At 46.9% G+C, this 20576-nt stretch overlaps 1 protein-coding gene across 1 annotated transcript in view; it reads right to left on the bottom strand.

Annotated features, from left to right (window-relative positions):
• Positions 1-20576, bottom strand: part of VAMP3 (vesicle associated membrane protein 3) — a 289917-nt gene that overhangs the window by 114470 nt on the left and 154871 nt on the right. The window contains exon 3 of the mRNA XM_085604501.1: positions 7858-8016. Within this exon, the coding sequence (XP_085460627.1) occupies positions 7858-8016 (159 nt within the window). The remainder of the gene's footprint in view (positions 1-7857; positions 8017-20576) is intronic.

Here is a 20576-nt window from a genome sequence, read left to right as displayed (position 1 = left end):
TTGCACTCCGTTGTGCTGATACCACTGCCTGCAGAGGCACCACTGTAGAGCCCTCATGCGCCAACGTGCATGGTTGACCAACAGAATGCAGGAAGCGAACAGACCAAGCAGGCGTAGGACCTTCAGGAATGGAACAACCGCTCCATCGTGAAACAAAGGATTCATCTCTTGAATGTCGAGAATCCTCTACAGAGGCGGGAAAGCTCGACACAACCATGTCCAGTAGTGCCCCAAAGAACAAGTTGCGCTGTGAGGGTACCAGGTCAGATTTTGGCACATTTATCAAGAAGCCCAAGTCAAACAGCTGAGCTGTCATGTGCAGATGATTAAGCACGATCTCCGGCGACTTTGCTTTGAGCAGCCAGTCGTCCAGATAAGGAAATAAAAAGGAATCCCTGACTTCCTGAGATAAGCTGCCACCACCGCCATCACCTTTGTGAAGACTCACGGCACGGAAGTAAGACCGAGCAGAAGGACTGCAAACTGGTAGTGCTGAGACCCCACCATAAAACGGAGATACTTCCTGTGCGACTTTAGGATGGGGATGTAAAAATAAGCATCCTGCAAGTCGATCAACACCATCCAATCCCTTGTTGCAGCACTGTAAGAACCTGAGCTAGGGTCAACATCTTGAATTTCTCCTCGAGGTAAAAATTCAAGACCATGAGGTCCATGATAGGCCTTAATCTGCCGTCCTTCTTGGGAATCAGGAAATACCGGGATTCGCATCCCGGACCCCTTTCCTGCTCCGAAACAACCTCTAGCGCACCTTTCTGCAATAAGGCAAGACCTTTCTGCTGCAGAAGCAACAAATGATCCTCTGAACACCAGCCCTGGCAAGGAGGGTAAGGAGGAGGGAACTTCCGGAAGGGAAAGGCGTACCCATTTTCCACAAGATTCAAAACCCAAAGGACTGAAGTGATAGACCTCCAATCTTGAAGAAAATGGGACACCCAACCCCTTACAGGACCAGCACACTCCAAGATGCGGGATCTAGAGCTGCTTTCCTGTGGCACCAGTGGTGCGACAGGAGAGGAATAAGAGGAGGAAGACAGTTGACAGGATGCACCTTGCAGACAACCTCCACCCTTCCCTCTGTAAGATCTGTACAGACGATTCTGCTGCTGTTGCTGCAGAGGCTGCAGCCGGCCACAAAAGGAAGCAGCCTTACCAAAACCACTGTGCCTCATATCCAAAACCCCTGGTTTGAGACTGAAGACCTAATGATTTTGCAGTGGCTCTACTGTCTTTAATCCTCTGCAGCACAGAATCGGCCTTTTCTCCAAACAGCTTGAACCCATCGAACGGTAGAGCAAGAGGGTAGCTTGCACATCTGGCTAAAACCCCGAAGACCTGAGCCAGGCATGCCTCCTGGCAGCAATAAAGGAACCCATCACCCTGGCCACCAAATCAGCTGTATCCAGACCAGATTGGATAACTAGACGAGCTGCAGCCTGAGTATCCGCCAGCACTTCTAAAAAGGGGCCACGATCATCGTCTGGTAATTTGGGAGCCAACTGCTTGGCCGAATCCATTAGGGTGTGAATATACCTCCCCAACAAGCACGTAGCATTAGTGGACTTCAACGCCATACTGGAGGAAGAGAAGACTTTCTTGGCAGTCTGTTCCAATTTTTTAGAGTCTGTCTGCAGGAGCCTGAGAAAAACAACCAGTCAACTGCTTAGAACAGGAAGTCTGCACTAAAACTTTCCAGTGAAGTACGAGCAGAAAGAAAAGCAGGATCACCAGGAGCAGGCATGTACCTCCTTGCCACCAACCTTGAAACAGCAGGAGCAGAAAGGGGCTTCCGCCAAACCTCAAGAATTGCCTCAGTCAAAGCCTCATTAAAAAGGCAAAAGAGGCTTAATCACAGAAGATGGGTAATGTAAAACTTCCGTAATAATATTAGGCCTGAACTCAGCTGTGGGCAACTGAAGGTCTATAAGTTCTGCAGCCTTCCAGATCAAAGCATAAGGCGCAACATCATGAGAAGGAGAGGCCTTTGGTGATGAAAGCTCACACTCTGGAGAAGTGTCTAGACCACTCGCCTCCTGAAGGCCCTCAAACTCCGACAGTCATCAATTTCACCTTCAGCTTCCTCCCTCTGATATTCTTCCACTTCCAACAGCCTTTGGGCCTCTCTTCTTGACTGCAATTTCGGGACCGTCGGCAGCGCCGAGCGCAGCGCCTGCAACACCGGCGTCGATGGAAGAGCCTCCGATGAAAGCATCGGGCCTAACAAAGTCGAGAGGAAGAAGGTCCACCAGATGGCGCAAGAGATTGAGAAAACAGCGTTTAGAACATCTGAGCCGGAAACTGCAAAGGCGGCATGCTCTGGCAAACATGCTGTACATCGCATATAGAAAATGCGAAGGATCCGACTCAGGTCCAGGAAAGGGTGGATAAGAAGCAGAGTCTGAATCCACTGGAGGCTGAGCTGGCATCGGGCCGTCGGACCCAAAACAGGTGAGGTAGCAGGCACAGGAGAAGACTACCTATGCTCCTGAGAATCCCTCGGCGTCGAAGAGCGAGCCGGAGAAGCTTGAGAAGGAGACAGCGAGATGAAGTCTTTAGAACGACGACGCGACCTCGAAGTTCTATCCTTTGATGAAGGACATCGGGAACCGTGCCTTCTCTTTTTCGTACGTTTCCCCGATTTTGAAGTATGCAAAGTCAATGACTTTGATTTGCACTTCTACCTCTTTTGGCCCCTCTTCTCCTTGCTTGCCTTTGCCATAAAAAGCTTAGCCTCACGCTCCTTCAAAGTCTTCAGATTCATCTTCCGACAACTGGACCAGCCTCCGACGTCGTGGTAAAAAGAAAGACACTACAGTCTTCATGGAGTTCAGTGATAGACAAACTCTCTGCAGGGCTCGAAACCAGACTTCTTCGGTGTCGCAATAGCACTGCTACACTAAAGGAAACAGCAGATAAAGTAACTGCCAAGAAAATGGAGAGTCCCAGGAAACCGTTAAGCTTTGACGGCGTAGAAAAAAGGGAACCGACGTAAGCATGCCGACGAGGTCTACTTGTGGCTCTGGTGACGTCATACGGAGTCGCAAGCTGTGCCATTGTGATGTCCTCGTCGACATGGGAGAGCTAAAAAAAAAGTTTCAGTGGAATGCTGGCGCAGGGGTAATTCAAAAGGTGAGGAATCCAGAGGCAGATGTATCCATCAGAAAGAGGACCTTGCTATTTGCGCTACCTGATCAGGCCCTACTTGCTTGGCCGCTGCCTTAGAGCCTCAGATACCACACTCGCGGTTATTCAGAGGGCAATGAAAGCCCAGCTGGGCCGCTGCTCAATTGATGTTTGCGCAGCCAGAGTACATATTTCCTAGCCTTTATTAAATCTCATTTGGTTGCTCGTCCTATTTTCCTTCCAGAGGTTCTTATTAATCCCTGATCACCTCCTGATCACTCCCATTTCTTTCATGATACCAATCCTAGCACCGTAACGCTCCAGCTGGAGTAAGCTGCACGCTTTAGAAGCTATATAAAATAAGCCTCCCTGTTTTCCGTTTTTACAGATAAATACAGAATGTGTTCTGTCAGCATTTATTTTTACAAGTGGATAAATACAAAATATGTGCTTCTTTTAAGTGACTCTTCATGCGGTCTTTCACGAATTATAGGCCAACAGCGGAGTAGATGGACAGACTGGGAAATTAAACAGGATGAAATTTCTTTAAATAACGGCATATGTCAACATACATTTGTGGTATAATGCTAATATATGCCAGTGGATGTAGTGTTATGTAATATTTGGCAACTTAAATAGCTAAAACACGACAGACATCAAACTATCAGTGCCCGTCTATCATTTAAATAAATATGGAAATTTACAGTATTACAACTACATTTTTACGCAAAATAAAATAAATATGGATAAAACCAGATAAAATGGGCAAAAAAAATGGCTAAATACATACGGAAATGTTAAAAAATAAATATAAAACCGGGACCCCAATTACAACATAACTTGGGTTGGTGCCCACCCCCGTCGTGAGTGGACCTGCAGACGACAAATTGTAGTTTGCTTTGATTAGCATCTGTCTTCCCCATTGTGACAGTAGGTGGCGCTTACTTGGTATCTGTACAATAGTTGTGTTGGTTTATATAAAACGTCCCACAGTTTGGTTCTTTTAATGACCTCTGCTGCAGGGTCAGCAGCCCACTCGAACCCCCCCAGGAACTTGATCAAGGCTACGGGGACACCGGTATCCTCGAAGCCACATCTCCGCTCTACAAAGTAGTCAGAGGGGCACATGCAGGACAGTTATTATAATGCATACAGTGGTTCGCTCCCCTCTGCTCCCACATGAGAAAAGGCTGACTAGCAGATTCACCACCTCGGCAGTGGAGATATGAGGCAATCCAATCGTGCTCTGCAGGAACAAAATGTTGGGGATAGCAAACTAAGATCTGGTACGTGTATTGAGACTCTGGGTTGCCTCTGTGCAAGTGATCAGTATGGAGAAAGGTTAGCCTCCTCAGGCCTGGGCATCTTTACATTTGATGCTTTCCATATAGAGCATGAGGCTTCAGTGTGTCTCCAGGACCAAAAAAACAAAAAGCAAGTGCTTCAGCAGTTGGCCTGCAAGTTCAAGCATGGCCATCCAGTCCCTTATGTAAGAGATCACTTACTCCCCAGTCGCTCCACACCACATGCACCTTGAGCATGAGGCAAGTCCGCTGGAGTAGTGCATCCCAGAGGGGAGGAGGGAGAGATCAAGGTGGCAGCGCCCTCGGCCTGCTTACCACCTGCTGGCACTGGGCCTTCAGTCGGCGCGTCCTCACATGGGCCTGCAGCTTTCTCGTAGTGGCTGCCAACAGACATCCACGACAGCTTCGACACCCAGACAGCCTCAACAGACAGCAACACAACAGACCCTCCGCACACCATTGACCACGACCCCCTGCTAGCCTGGGCCAGCGCGAGCGTCAACCCTTCAGCCTGGGGCGACTCCTGATGGCCATCGGCACTGGGGGGCAGCCTCGACACCCACCGACCACGCACGCAACCTGGGAATCATCCTAGACTCAACGCTCTCAATGACCAAGCAAGTCAACGCTGTCTCCTCCTCCTGCTTCAACACCTTCCACATGCTCCGCAAGATCTACAGATGGATCCCCACAGATACAAGAAAGACAGTCACCCAGGCCCTCAGCAGCAGACTTGACTACGGAAACGCCCCCTACGCGGGAGCCCCGACCAAGCTCAAACAACTACAACGCATCCAAAACTCCTCTGGACGACTGATCCTCGACATACCACGACATGGCCACATCACCCCCCACTTGAGAAACCTGCACTGGCTCCCCGTCAACAAGAGGATATCCTTCAAGGTCATCCACGCACACAAAGCACTCCACAAGACCGGCCCAGCCTACCTCAACAGACAGCTCTCCTACATCCCCACCAGCCAGCTCCGCTCCGCCGACCTCACTCGCCACCTTCCCGCACATCCGAAGAACCACCACCGGCGGGAGATCCTTCTCCCACCTAGTCGCCAAGACATGGAACACCCTCCCACTGAGCCTACGACAGACCTGCTGACCTTCAGGAGGATACTCAAGATCTGGCTGTTCGATCAGTAGCGCCCCCCTCCCCCAGCGCCTTGAGACCCTCGCAGGTATGTAGTGCGCTTTACAAATGATTGATTAGCCCACACCCCACCTCCCCTCGGGCAGGCCATAGCTCGTGCTACCGCAGCCCCGGATGAGAGCAAGCTGCAGATGGGGAACGAATCCGTAGTCCTGCACCCCAGTACATGTGGAGCCACCGATTGCCTATCGCATGGGGGACAGAAGTTCTCTGCATCACTCACCCCAGCAGGCTGCAGGCAGAGCAGCAAGGCCTCGCCCCCTGCATCGTTTTTCCCCTCCGACTAGCTGGGGCCTCAGTCAGGTAAGGCCTGCCTCAGTGTAGTTTATTGGAGTGAAGCTGAACAATGCTTCTGATGAAAACTTGGAAGAGCTTTCCCTGCAATGTGAGCCATCATCAACAAATGATTGAGACATGGGTAAACAAAGACTTTACATCATGTACTAGGAAACTGTTTGAGGTGTTTATTTCAGACCGATTGTTAGAACTGTGTTTTAGTAGTGCTACTTACTCTACTAAGAATTTAAAATATTTGTGCTTCCTCCTCAGGGATGTGGATGTATTTATCCTTCATGTTCTATGAACACATTTTGTCCCCCTTTTGGAGATTGAAAAGATGTGATGGCGAGCCAGCATATACATTTTTTTGTTTCCTACCGAATGTTGGCAAGTTGTAGGATCAAGATCGTTAAGTCTTGTTGATGGCTTTGCAAACAAAATATTAACAGATGCATTGTTTTCTTTCAGAGAGACACTTATTGTTGTGGCCACTGTCTCCGCGATCTGGGCTTAAAAGGTCTCTGGCAGTTATAAAATGCCGCAAGACATTAACAGGGGGCTGCGAGTCTCCCTCAACTGCGGCTGCCTTCTCTCTTTCTCCTGGGTACTTCTCATCTCTCGAGCTCCAAAATGGTAATCACCTATCTGAGAGTTTGCAGCTGCCTGCAACCCTGCAGCCAGCCTAGTTCAAGTCTTTTTTCTCTTATTTTCCTTTTCCATCTTGACGGTTTCTTGGTTTCTTTCCAATTGTCCCACCCCCTCATGGTTACTGTCATGTGACTTTGATGTAATTTCCTTTTCCTGTTCTTGATTCCTGCTTTTTTCATTCCACTTCATCCAGAAAGGAGGCTTTTTACTCCTTTGGTTTTTTCCTCCTGAGAAAGTGGCAGCATCTCAAGTTCACTAGCCTACCACATATTCAGGCGTGAGGTGACATTGCAGCTTCAGGAAACTCTTGCCCTCAACTCAGACAGGGGAAGACCCGGACTGCGGGTAAGTATCCTAAACGAAATTCCGACATGGATCCTTGTGCTGACCCACTGACTGTTCTTCATAAAGAAACACTAACTAGACCAGTGAATGACTGGGAAAGCTGCCCTTTGTCAAGCGACCATTTCAGGTTGTGCGACCTTCCTGCAAACAGTTCCTCAATGCCTAAATATTCTATAGATCCTTCAAAGTTGGAGTGTTGGGACAGATTGGTGGCATATTTTTCCTTTCAACCTGGCCAATTTTCCTCCGACAGATCCAAGGAGGTGTATCTGACTGGTTCGTTGACTGGTGCAGCTCTGGCCTGGGTTACATCTCAGCTTGTCCGAAGAGGTTAAAGGAGGGGTTAAAGGATGGGCTGGAAAGAGTACCCTCAGCCTCATTTGCTCAACTCCTGGATCAAGTTTTCCAAACAGAACACATACTTCAATAGAGGAGAATGGAAAAGCGGAAAAAATCACAGGCGGTCCTACTTATTTTCCCTGAGTCTTTAGAAAGGTGTCCATTGACCCTTCACCTAAAGAACACAATTTAATCTGCTTGAGGCCCACTGTCCTACTTCGACTTAGAATTTTTAATGTTAACTGTTTACCTTCGGATGTCATTACTGTTTTGGTACTGCCCAAGTACTTTACAAATTCCAATGTCCTAAGTTAAGCCAGTCTGCTCTGTGCCATAGCAACCAGCGGGGTTGAGCTCAGGGTAATTTAGCAACTTTGAGGTTTCACCCTGAAAAGGGTTATGATTATTGCTTGGTGTGTAGTCACCCACCCCAATTAATCACCAAATTTCTTACAGCATCCATTTGGTAGAAAACTGAATTGCCATGTGGCATTGCTAATAAAGACTTCAGACTAATAACTATGTAATATTTGTGACCGATTTTTTGCCAAATACCTTTTTATTTTTACTTAAATAAATGTTGATTTGGATATGCAGCCAGCGCCTTTGAAATGCGCTATTAAAAGCAAAAGTACATACCTTACAGTTTTTCCACCAATACTTTCTCTTTAGCTTAGCCGCACTGGTCTCAAACTGTGAAGCTCCTGCTTGCAGCGCATCAGCACGATCATCCAGTTCAGACAGCTTCTGATCCCTCTCTAGGACCTTGTCCACGTTAACTCTCATTATATCTACAACCTAGAATTTAAAAAGTAAAATGAATGTTACAGAAACTATTTATTTTTTTCAATTAATCATTTCACTCAGTTTTCAATTGCAAGACTAGTGTGATTTAGAACATAATAATCAACTTATCAGCACAAACAGTACAATTGGAAGACCTATGCCTACAAAGTGTTACATAAGTATCAATATAAACATGCAGTCAAAATCCCACCTTTTATAAGTGGAACAACAATCAATGTATCCAAAGAGAACTGCCCAAGGATCGAGGGTGTTGGTACCTGGTAGTAAAGTGTTAGCATTCGCCATTAGTTCGAAAGAGATCCATGTTTGGTGCTCCCTCTTTTAGAGGTTTGTTTAGTCTTCTGTAGAACTAATTTGAGCTTTAAAGAAGCTTCGCAAAGCCATATCCTAATTATTGGAGTATTTGGACAGAAAACAAAGGTCCCTGCTCTAAAAGCAATTCCAGATCTTCAGCGCCATAGTCATAAAGGATAAGTTACTTAACTGTAATCCTAGTTCTCTTCCAGGGGACTCAGTCATAAACACTGAATAATCCCCGCCCACGTGCGGGACCCTTGAGCATATACAAAAATAAATGTGTATGTTTAGGTAAAAAGTACAGAGTACCTCTAAAACATACATAAACATGCAGCCTATTATACCTCAAATAGGCTAATGTGCCAAAATGACATGGGTTTTTCCTTAAAAGAAAATAATCACATAAATACTGTAACAGAGAACATACACTCCAATAGTGTTCCAACACAGCCCTTTATTTTCAGGGAAAAAGGCAAGCTAAGCCCATAGGCAGCATAGACGAAAAAACATCACAGTACTAAACAAGCATTTGCAATGCAATAGGTCTCGCATTTGCAAGAGTTTAAGCTATTGGCATTGTAAATGACAATGCCTTTTATTTATCTGTTTTGCTAATTAACCATTAAATAAAAGGCATTTACAATGCCAATAGCTCAAACTCTTATAAATGCGAGACCTATTCAAAGAAGCAGCCTCCATTGTCCCAGCTGCTCGGAAAGGGAAAGCGAGCATGGCGCTCTGAATGTTGCAGGAAAGCATATGATGCCTGCAGTAGGAGAAACTCATTAAAGAAAGAAGTGTGTAAAGACGAAATAAGGCATACCGTGTAACAGAAGTAAAAGGGCCTGTCCTCATGGGAGGCTCCACCTAAAAAGACACGGTCACAATGCTGAAAACAAGCATTGGCGAAGCGAGGCATTCAGGGATTACCATCCCAAATATACAAGACCAGAGTGTACTTTTAGTTTGCATATATTTAAGAATGATGACAATACCTGAGCACTGCGGTCTGACAACAAGGGGGCCACTTTCCTTGAGCCCAAACCTGGGTAAGACCCCTGAAATGCTCCAGTTATGCAGTGCCTTTTATGACTTAGGAAGTGTGCGTCGGAGGGTGTCTGCCTCTTCGATGTCACATTTAAGAAAACACGTTCCTAGTGTGCAAACTGTATGACAGGCACAATGTCATTTATAGTTTTCAACAAAAGACTTCCGGACCTGGGCTCCAGAGCGGGGACTTTTGGCAAGGCTTAAGGGGGAACACATTGCTATTCAAGAGCAGGGTCGTGTTAACAATACAGTAAACAAATGTGCATGTTCTTGTTTTCATCAGTCCTGATTCGAGTCCTCAGACTTTTTCGACTGTGGGCTCAATTCTCTAAACCATTCGGGTTAAAGGACTCAGTCCACCACCCGGCGAGCCTCCTCGTCCCGTCTCACTGACACTTACTGGGAGATTTGGGCGCAAGGAGGAGGAGAGTCAAAAACACCCGGAGACAATTTCCAAGCGTGGGGTATGCCACCCAGCTAAAACTGATGCTGTGTCAGTGCGGTCTGTATTAAAATGCAACGTATTAAAGTTTATATAGCACTTTCTGCCCCGGACCAGACGTTGAACCATTTGTTCTAAAAAGTCCATCTTCTACCCATTTTGTTGTGTTGCTAAAGTCACGTTGGCACAAATAAATGGTCTACCTGACTCCCCTATCCCTCAGGAGCGACGGCGAATGTCCTGCCAGACTAGTGCAATCTCATGGCCTGGCAGAGGTGACTTACCGCCCTATGTCCACCCACACTGGCATAAACTCTGGTAAACATGAATGGATACCTACTCCTACCCGATCCAAGGCTCAGTACCTTCCCTGTCCTCCTCCCTCGGCTCTCAAGCGGTTCAGCTCCAAGCTGCCCTCCTGCAGCGGGGCCTGGCACAGCGGGCTCTGTGCAGGGCTGCCTCCCGCACCGTCCCCTCCTCTGCACTCTCCAGGTGCCCTCTCCCTGCAACAGAACATGGCCTTCAGCCTTCTTGCCCTCAGCAGTAACATCTTATGGCACCACCCCACTCTTTCACTCAGAACAGATGTCCTGGCCCGCCCTCCCCTCCTCCATCTCCGTGCGTCCACAGGGGTGTACTGCCCAGGCACCCGAACCTGTGGCTGTAAGATGCTGGGTGCCAGGCTGGCAGCGAGAGGGGTGGGGCAGACTTCTGCCCCCATTAAAAAAAAAAAAAAAAAAAGCACACGATCACACTTGAGCCCGCCGCCGGTGCCCTGGGGTGTTTTCACACTAGTAATGGCCACGGGCTGCAGAGCTGTATCCCTCTCTACAGGGGGTCTATAGCCACCTTTTGATCCACCCTATGGCATCGGTGACGTGTGAAGCGGACACATCATGGCACCGTGCTTGACGATCATGACCAGCCAGATGCTGCTGCCCCTGCTGCTTTCACATGTGAATAGGTGACCTGTGGCCACCACCGTGCAGCTTCGGCTTAAGCCCTGCATGGCCTCCAGTCATCAGCAGAACACACCACACCTGGTACCAACCCTCAGACTGGGCACAGGCCCAGGGATGGAAGTATGCGCCTGTGAGGCCAACCCAGCCGTCCATCCTACCGAGTTCGGCAAATTCTACCAAGTACAGCAATGACGGTGCCTGGTGTTGCAGCGCTGTAAAACTGCATAAGTGCCGCAGGAAGCGCTGTGTCAGACTGCTTCTTCTAAGCCCAGAGGGGCACCTGCTGCCTGCCACTTCACTTTATCCCTGTAAAGTCCCCGCAGAATGGAGTGCGGGTGGGGGGAGCGAAAATGCACGGAGAACGGAGTGCGGATGGGGGGGGGGTGCAAAAATGCACGGACAAAGGAGTGCGGGCGGGGGGAGGGGTGTGCGAAAATGCGGAGAACGGAGTGGATGCGGGGAGGGGGTGCGAAAATTCATGGAGAACGGAGTGTGAGCGGGGTGCGAAAATGCATGGAAAAAAGAGTGCAAGTGGGGGGAGGGGGGTGCAAAAATGCCTAGTTACCCATGACTTCAAAGTATGCACCTTGCTGTCGAAACATTCATACCAGCTGCAAATATCAGGCATGCCGTTTGCAAGCACTGGACCTGGAAACCATTAAAACAAGTAAAGAATGGAAAACGAATGATACTGCTCTTCAGAGAATCACAGCAGGCAATAACTCGACCTGTTCACATAGCAACTCCGTGAGGACTAGGCAAACTTGCTTTCTGTATCGGAACGAGAACAAGCACCTCTCTAAAATTCCCGACAGACCACCAGTCAGCTATTTTGTATCGCGGACCACGGAGACGTTAACAGCCATAATAACAAGCCGGAAGTCAGGCGCCCTGGCCCGGGACGTGGGCGGGGCCTGCTCCGGCAGCAAGAGAAACGGCGTGCCATGCTAACGCGGGGCTCCCATGCTGAAAGGAGAGCCCCGCGGTGGCGACCGGAGTGGAGCGAAGCCCCGGGTCCCAGGAGGGGGCCCGGGTGAAGACTGCGACGGCCAAGGCTGCCCACAGCAGCGCGGGGCTCCCGGGAGTGCAGGGAAGCCCCGCAAGAGAAGTGCTGCAGCCGCGAGGAGGAGCCCCCCCAGAAGAGCAGCCCGGTGAGTGAAGAAGGGCTGGGGGGCTCCGTGTGGGCTGTTGGTGCCTGATCGAGGCACAGCGTCCTTTTGGCATTCTGAGCGGCCCAGTCTTGCAGCGGGCCGCTCCAACAGGGCTGACGTGGTCGGAAGGGAGACAGGAGATGTGCACGCCACGTGACTAAGCGCGTACACCAATTCAAATCCGCCAAGAGCCTGCGCGTGCACATCTTCTGTCCCCCTTCCGAGGCAAGTCAGCAACAATAGATCTCGCTGGCGACAGCAGCGCTTCGCGCTGCGTTTGCCAGGCGAGACCTAAAAAACTGGCACCTTCCTTTAAGGATCCCAAGAACCTGGACACCGTGCCTTTAAGACCTCCAGGCGGCCCCAGCTCCCACCATGAACCACAGGCGACATTTAGGTTGGTCTGTTTTGTGGTTTTTTTTTACAGTGTACTAGCATATAGGAACCAGGACATAAGATGCAAAACGCCATTATACTGTCTCCCGCCTCCTGGGAGGCGGGAGGGTTGCTTATGACTTTAATGAGTACTTATGACTTTGATGAGAACTAGGATTACAGGTAAGTAACTTCACCTTCTCTTCCAGGGGATACTCATCAATAGTCATAAGCACTGAATAGAATAGCAAGCCCATACCCACTTACCCGTGGACGAGTAGCAGTACAAGTACAGCAAAGATAACACTAAGGATGAATTTATCCAAACATATTTCTTAACGAGGCTTGCCCAAACTGAGCATCCGCCTGCGTGTCAGTCTAAACAGTGATGGCGAGTGAAAGTATGTACTGATCGCCATGTGGCCGCTTCACAAATCTCTGCAATATGTACATTTCTAAGGAGGGCTGTGGTCGAGGCCTTTCCCCTGGTAGAATGAGCCGTTGATTTGCCCGGGAGTGACTTGTTGGCTAACTGGTAAGACAAAGTGATACAAGAGACTATCCATCTAGAGATGGACCGTTTGGAAGTTGCACAGCCAGTATTTATGGAACCATAGTTTACAAACAGGCGGCCCAATTTTCTCAACGTCCTGGTTTTGTCTAAGTAGAATTACAGAACCCTCTTAAGGTCTAGTGAATAAAGGGACCTCTCCGGAGGGTTCGCAGTATTAGGAAAAGCCATAGGCAGAGTGATGGCCTGATTAATATGGAAATCCGAGACCACTTTAGGTAGAAAACTCAGGTGGGTTCTAAGAACCACTAATCGCATGGAAAATTATATAAGGCTCTTTACAGCACAAGGCTTGAATCTCACTCACTATGCGAGCAGAGGTGATGGCCACTAAAGCGGTCTTCCATGACAAATGCTGCAGAGAGGCTTTGTGAATAGGTTCAAATGGGGCACCCATCAATCTAGCAATAACTTAAGCTCCCATGGTGGAGACTGAGCTCTGATCGGAGGGTAGAACTTTAACCCTTCTAGAAAATCCTTGACCACAGGAATTTGAAAAGAAGCATTGGCATAGCCAATAGGTCTCGCCTTTGGGACCTTATAAGTGTTTAGCCATGCAACAGTTGATGTTGCTCCAAGGATATTGTGCTGCATAACTAAATAGTTATAAGGTCCCAAAAGCGAGACCTATTGGCTATGCCAATGCTTGTTGTGTGGGCTGCTGTATTACATGGCTAACATGGCTTAAAGGTAAAAAACAAATGTGCTGACACTCAACACTGGGCGGGTCATAGCTTTTTTTTTTTTTACTTTAAACCATGTTGCACAGAAGCTCAATTGCTGTGCAATGTGTTAAAAAAACATTGACAAAGCCATAGATTTCACAGACGAAACCTATTGGCTTTGCCAATGCTAGTTTTCTTTCCATACTCCTGTACACTGACATAATTATGGAAATTAAAACTGAAACATCGGGTTTGTATGCCCCCCGCGCCCACCCCACTTCCGATAACTTGGAGAAAAGCAGAGCATCCGTTATTTTCATGAGATCCAGCCCATAAATATATGCTGGACAGGCCGGAGCGGACTGTGGAAGGGTGTTTACAGCGTGTGACGGAAACTGACGGGCTAATAGTGCCTGGGGCATATGTTTATGACTAAAGATTGGACTATGAAGCGTTCAAATAAAGCGTGTCTGAAAAGGTTTGAACAGGATCATGGAAAGGATTATGGAAAGTCACATCAGGAAATGGCAATTGCAACTTAGTCTGGTGTGTCTTGGGACAAAGGGTCCGACAAGGTGTGAAAGTAACTGTAGTGGCAATAAAATGGAACACATGCAATGAGCAAACAGCTGGCAAGAGCTCACAGAGGGGAAGTGGGAGCTTTGGAAAGCTCAGGTTGCAGAGAGCCGAGTTTGAACAAGATTCTGATGTTTCACACACACTTTGGTTTTTTTTAAACATAGAGATAATGGTAATTTCGTATCTTAATCGCTGCTGATCTTGGTACAAAATGAATGATAGCAAACTTTATTACTCTTAGGAGAAATGGCACATGGGCATCTGTCACGAAACAGATCAAGAAACGCAAGTGGTGCGCGCACACGCAAAAAGTGAAAGTCGGCTGTGCGCGCAAAAGTGAGTGATCGCAGCGGTACATATTGCAAAGCTGCCGGCAGCGCGCGTGCACGCTCGCGGGAACATACTTGTCGCCAGCCAGCAGCACTTTCAAAACTCACATACTAAATGTCTGAGCAGTGCACGCGCGCTGACTCGGCGAGACCTAAAGAGGAAACTAGCATAGGAGAATTTCTGTATGCTGTAATAGCTGCTAGATGGACATTGATAGAGGAAAATTGAAGGCCTGATTTGGCCAGGGACAGCAAATATGGTAAAATCACCTGTTCGGCCCCCAATGGGATCATGACCATTATCAATGCACCATAAGTAAAACCTCTTCCACTGGAAAGCGTACGATTGTCTGGTGGAAGGCCTTCTGGCTTCTTTAAGAATGTTCATACAGTAAGACAACAAGTCTAAGTGCCAATATTGGAGGACTTCAGGAGCCATGCTGTCAATCGTAGAGATGAGAAGTTGGGGTGGAACACCTTCCCCCGTTCTTGGATAGTAAGTCTGACCGGCATAGAAACCTCCTGTGAGTTACCTCTGATAATTGAAGGTCCGGATACCAACCACTAACGAGGCCATTCTTGCCGTGTCTGTAAAAAGGTCGATGTCTGGAACTCCCCATTGACGAAGTCCCAACTTAGGACGTCTGCCTGGACATGGAGAGTTCTCGGGAGATGAATCACCGCAATGGTCTGGTTTCTTGAGAGAAGCCATTTCCAGATGGTCTTAGCCTTCAGAGCGAGGTCTTGAGCGGGTTCCCCCCAGTTTGTTCAAATAATGCATAGTTGCGGTATAGTCTGTCTGAACCAACGGGGAACGTGAGTGGAAGGACGGGAACAGTGATTTGAGAGCGAGATGTACCACTCAGTTCCAAGAGGTCGATGTGGTACCCTTGTTCTGTCTCGGACCAGAGTCCTTGAACAGGACCCATATGAGCGTCGCAACCTTGCAGGGAAGCATCCGTGACACTTGTTTGAGTAGGCGGGTCCTGGTGAAAAGGAACTCCCTTCAGCAGATGTGATCTCTTCATCCACCATCTGATTGAATCCTTGGTCGACTGAGGGAGAAACACACGGTCCTCCCAGAGACTGATATCTGCGTCCACTGATCCTCCAGAGATGTCTGCAGAAGAAGCATGTGTAGACTAGCGATTGGTATGATGAAAATGTAGGATGCCATCGAGCCCAGCAGCAAGGACACCATTCTGACTGTGGGGAGCCGAGCGTGGAAAAGATTGCAGCATATTTCGTGGATTGAGGCTAATGTCTCCTTCAAAGGACACACGCTTGCTCTTGCAGTACCCAGAGAAGCGCCCAGGTACTGGATCTTTTGGGTCGGGTTGAGAACAGACTTCTTGCAGTTGACTTGCAGGCCCAGACTGATCAGAACTTGAAGGCAGTATGAGAGATCATTCTGAAGCAGAGTGGGTGACAAGCTCTTCAGCAGCCAGTCGTCCAGGTAAGGGTATATGAATATCCTTTGTATGCGAAGAAAAGCTGCCACTGCTGCCATGCACTTTGAGAACGTACAGGGGGCTGATTTGAGTCCAAACAGGAGAACTTTGAACTGGAAATGCTGGAGCACCACCTGAAAACACAATAATTTGCAATGTTTTCTGGAAATCAGTACGTGAAAGTAGGCGTCCTGCAGGTCTATGGAGCACATCCAGTCCCTTTGGTGTAGTTGAGGAAAGATTTGGTGCAGAGCTAACATGTGAACTTTTTCTTTGCGGATGAATTTGTTAAAAAGTCTTACGTCGAGGATTGGTCTGTACTCTGGTAGGGCCTCTTTTCTGTACCAGAAAGTAAAGAATAGATTCCTTGCCTTCATGGCCGAGCAGGGACTGCTTCTATGGCATCTTTCTGTAGCAGACCATTTACCTCAGCTTGCAACAAGTAGTGTTTTTGGAGAAACCTCGAGGAGGTACTGATGGAGGTGGGGATTTGAATCGGAGCTAGTAACCATTCTGCACAATATTCAGTACCCACTTGCCTTTTGTTATTTTATTCTATTCATCCAGGTGAAACATAAAACTTCACACCGTGGAGTGGGTAACAGATGGGGGAAGTCAGAGCTCACGGTTTTGCAGACTGTTTAGCTGCAGAAGGTGCTTTTCTTGCAGCTCCCCTTCCTCGACCTAGTCTTCGTTGATGGTAGTGAGACCTGGGTTGATGTTGCTGTGACGACCAATGAGGGGTTGAACCCTCTGTTGGAAATCGCGACGGTCGTAAGGTTGGTATTTATGCTGAAACTCCTTTAGTTTCTCGAGGCAGACAGCTTTTGGAGTGTCCAATTCAGTTTATTTTGGACATCTCATCTGCATGAGATCCAGAGAGAGAAGTGCCATTGAAGGGAAGATAGGCATGCTAATTTGCGCATTGGTTTGACTAGCGAGCCGCAACCAGGCTGAGCGTCTAGCGCAAATGCCATGGGAGTAACCATACGCAGCCAGATCAGATGAGTCTTCAGCTGCACTAATGACCTGGTTTGCAACCAAGCCCCCTTCCTGCAGGACTTCCTGGAAATCTTGCTGGTCTATTTTAGGCCCATACAAAACAATGGGGAAACCCTGTGTCCCTCAGAACCTAGGTATCAAACAACACAACTACTGTGGTTCAGTCGGGTACAAGCTGATTTCTTCAAAACATTATACACTTGATATAAACATTCAAAAGGAACACATTCAAAGCTTTTCTTTTACATCAAATTCAATCATAATATTTATTTAGTTAAATACCTCAGGCTGTCAAAAAATATAATGACAGTTAAGTGAAATAAGAGCTCAATGACACTAGTGTGGTGAATGGATTATATACAGATGCAAATGAAATGTACAAATATTCATAATAAATTGACAACAATAAAGGTCAGAACGAGAAAATCGCTGTCTCTGGCGACCAGCAGAAATGCTCATTATTCAAAACCAAGAGACTCGATATTGCTGAACCAATACACAATGCCGACGTTTCGACCCTGAAGACAGCCTAATTCATAGATGTCAGGGTGGGTCTTTTTCAAGGCTAAAAGGTAGATGTAGACAGCCCAAATTGAGGCTTGAATTCCTCAAAAACAAACTTCTTCTTTAATTAAAATGAGATCTGATCTGAATCAGTGACCAGCACGGTCCTTATTGTCATAATTGTAGTTGTGGGGAATTAATGAATTATGCCTTCGTCCAAAAGCATCTTACTTTTTGCTGAGTGATGAGTCCTCAGTGGCCGGCAGTCTTTTTTAGGCAGCTTCTCAGTGAATCGGGCCAAAGAATCTCAGAGATCCATCATACCACAAAGAAGAGAGACTAGGGAGAACAAGAGCCTTCTCTGACTCCCCTAACATACGTTACAACTCACTACACAGAGAAGAACTACACAAAATTATTAGTTGCAAGGTACTAGAATCGTGACAAAGAAACAGTTATATCCCTCACTATCTAAAACCCAGGGGTATTTGTCAGAAGGAAAAAACATTATTCTTTTAATACTGCCCTCACACACTTTGCAGTGTCATGCTTCATCATAGGGCCGCGTCGAACGCCCCCGTGCAGACCAACACAGAGGGCGGAGCGCAATATTTTAAAGAATGAAGTATGTAGTGGTGAGGTTACAGAAAGACGGAAAGTGTCAACAAAGAACACGAATAGTGACAACAAAAACAAAACAAGGAAAATATTCCCTAAAAAAAAGGGACCACAAAAGTGCAGACATATACACTAAAACTGCCTAAGAGGGGACTATCTTCAATTTTATTCCTGTCACCCCCTGGCAGGATTAAAAGTAATTTATCGGGATAATTAGGGGAGGTAAAGACCCCTAAATCCCTACTGCTTTGACCAACATGTTTCTGCCACCATCAAACGCTCATATGAGTCGTACTGGCATTCATCAGGGTGTTGGTCCCTTTATTTTCTGGTCTACCCCCTATTTGGGGATTCTTTACCTTCTATCGACAAACAGCCGCTACTGTTTTCGTCCTGTACTCTGGATAATTTTTCTAGAGCGAACAAATTTCTGAAAAAGAGTAGAACATATTCTTTATCGTTCTACTTCTCTCCTGTACCTTCCTTAAAAATAACTTTCCTCTGGACTTTAACCACACAATACCATGTCACCCAGGATTCTACACCACTCTACTCCCCTAAGTGGCTACGACACATGCCGAGAAAACAGGTGTCCAATACACCCGTGATATAAGAAACAAAGTTGTTTCACACCAAACCAACTCAAAACCACATCCGGACGGACGTCCGTGGTAGTAAAGTGCCATGCTACTAATTATTTACACCCCGTAGCACATGTTAATACCCTTAGTGTGAAACAAAGAAAGATAGACTTACAAGGGTTTATTGGAAATTCTCCAAACCCAGGACCGTTGAGGGACCGTGGTCCTATAGTCACACTGTTAACCAAACGAACAGGAGGGAATATGCAGAGCCATCATTAAAACAATTTTACTTCCCATTCTATCAAAGTTTACCGCAATTGTTTTACTATCACGCTCCATATACTATTGTTACTTACTACTTCAGACACACGGCACTAATAGTCCTCACATCGGTCCTCCGTCGATATGGACGGGACAGAATTACCTTCCCTATAAAGGTGGCGCGTGAACCGCCTCATCCGGTAACCGCTCTCTGACCGCAATGTTGTTTCGTACTTCCGCCCAACACGAAATGGGCGAAAGCAAAGACGGACATCTCACAGGTGTGAGTCTTGTTGTATGGAACATACCCGCAGACATCTTAGAAGTCCTAAGTCCCCACCGATCAACAAGGAATCTCTGTAAATGTTGATATTCAAACATTCAGAAACACCTTATTTGTCCGTATCTAATCTGTTGGATTGAGTTAAAAACCTCGAACAAACTTTGTCACCTCAACAAAAAACGAACCTAAAACACCTACTAGTTTGTCATTTATTCTTGTATACACTCACATCGGCTAGGGAGATCAGTGGGAAAGACAATGACTTACACAAGACCATCTGATCCCACAGTGATTAAGTGCCAAGACGCTCGACCAAACCATGACTTCTTACCGATACAAATCCATCTTCTAACCGCATTACTATACACGATCTTAGACTTGGCAGCGTTAGAGATATTTAAAGTCACATTGTGTTCATCAAATTCACATCATTTTTTACCTAGCCCATACAGATGGAACCATGGGATAGAGTCGTTTAAACCCCTCATACTGCTTTTAAGTCTGTTGACCCACCGTTCTCTGACAAACAGAAAACTGGCAATATCTACTGTATTAGGTGGTATAAAGGGTTTGTCTAACACTGTCCACCTTAGATCTTGTTCATTGTTTTTTTTCGTGGAAACGAGCTGTTAGTTTTGTATTTGTTTTTCCGCATCGTATTGTACTAAGGTGTTCCAAAATGCAAGTTTTTACTCGGCGCGTGGTCATTCCGACATACAATAAGTTACACGGACACCGTACCAGATAAATAACATTCAGTGTTGCATGTGGTATGTTTTCTCTGCTCCCACGTGTAGTCAGTCCCAATATCCACCTTTTTTCCATTCAAAGACAAGGGACATGCTCTACAGGAGCCACAAGCATAGTGTCCCATAACAGGAGGCAAAAAGTGTTCTTGATGACAAACACTATTGCCAACCACCGATGATCTCGGGCGTTTATTGACCACAGTGTTTTTTATACTTGCACTTTTTTTGAAAGAAAATAGTGGGAGAGGTTGTTCTAACCCATTAGAGTTCAAGATCCTCCAGTTCTTTTGTATTATCTTTTTCATGTGGTTAGATGCTGTGTTAAACGTCGTGACACAAATACTGCTCTCAACTCTCTCTCTTGTGTTAGGAGGGATTCCCTGTTGCAATTTCTTGCTCTTTTGTGCCTTAGTAATTACTTTCTCAGGATAATCTCTGCGCTTCAATTTTTCACTGAGGACACTGGCCTCTTATGTAATCCCCAATAGAGGAACAGTTCCCACGCAAACGCAGGATGCCTATATGTCTCAAATTTTGAGAATGAGACGGTATTCACGACAGCCAACCCCTTTTTAGAACATATTAGGGTATGGCGCAGGTACATCAATGATGTGCTCATCATCTGGAGAGGTAGCAGAGACCTGGCAGACACCTTTATGGATTGGTTAAATCATAAAA

Source organism: Triturus cristatus, chromosome 1_2, assembly GCF_964204655.1.
Source record: "Triturus cristatus chromosome 1_2, aTriCri1.1, whole genome shotgun sequence".
Lineage (NCBI taxonomy): Eukaryota > Metazoa > Chordata > Amphibia > Caudata > Salamandridae > Triturus > Triturus cristatus.
This window is presented reverse-complemented; position numbering and strand designations above follow the sequence as displayed.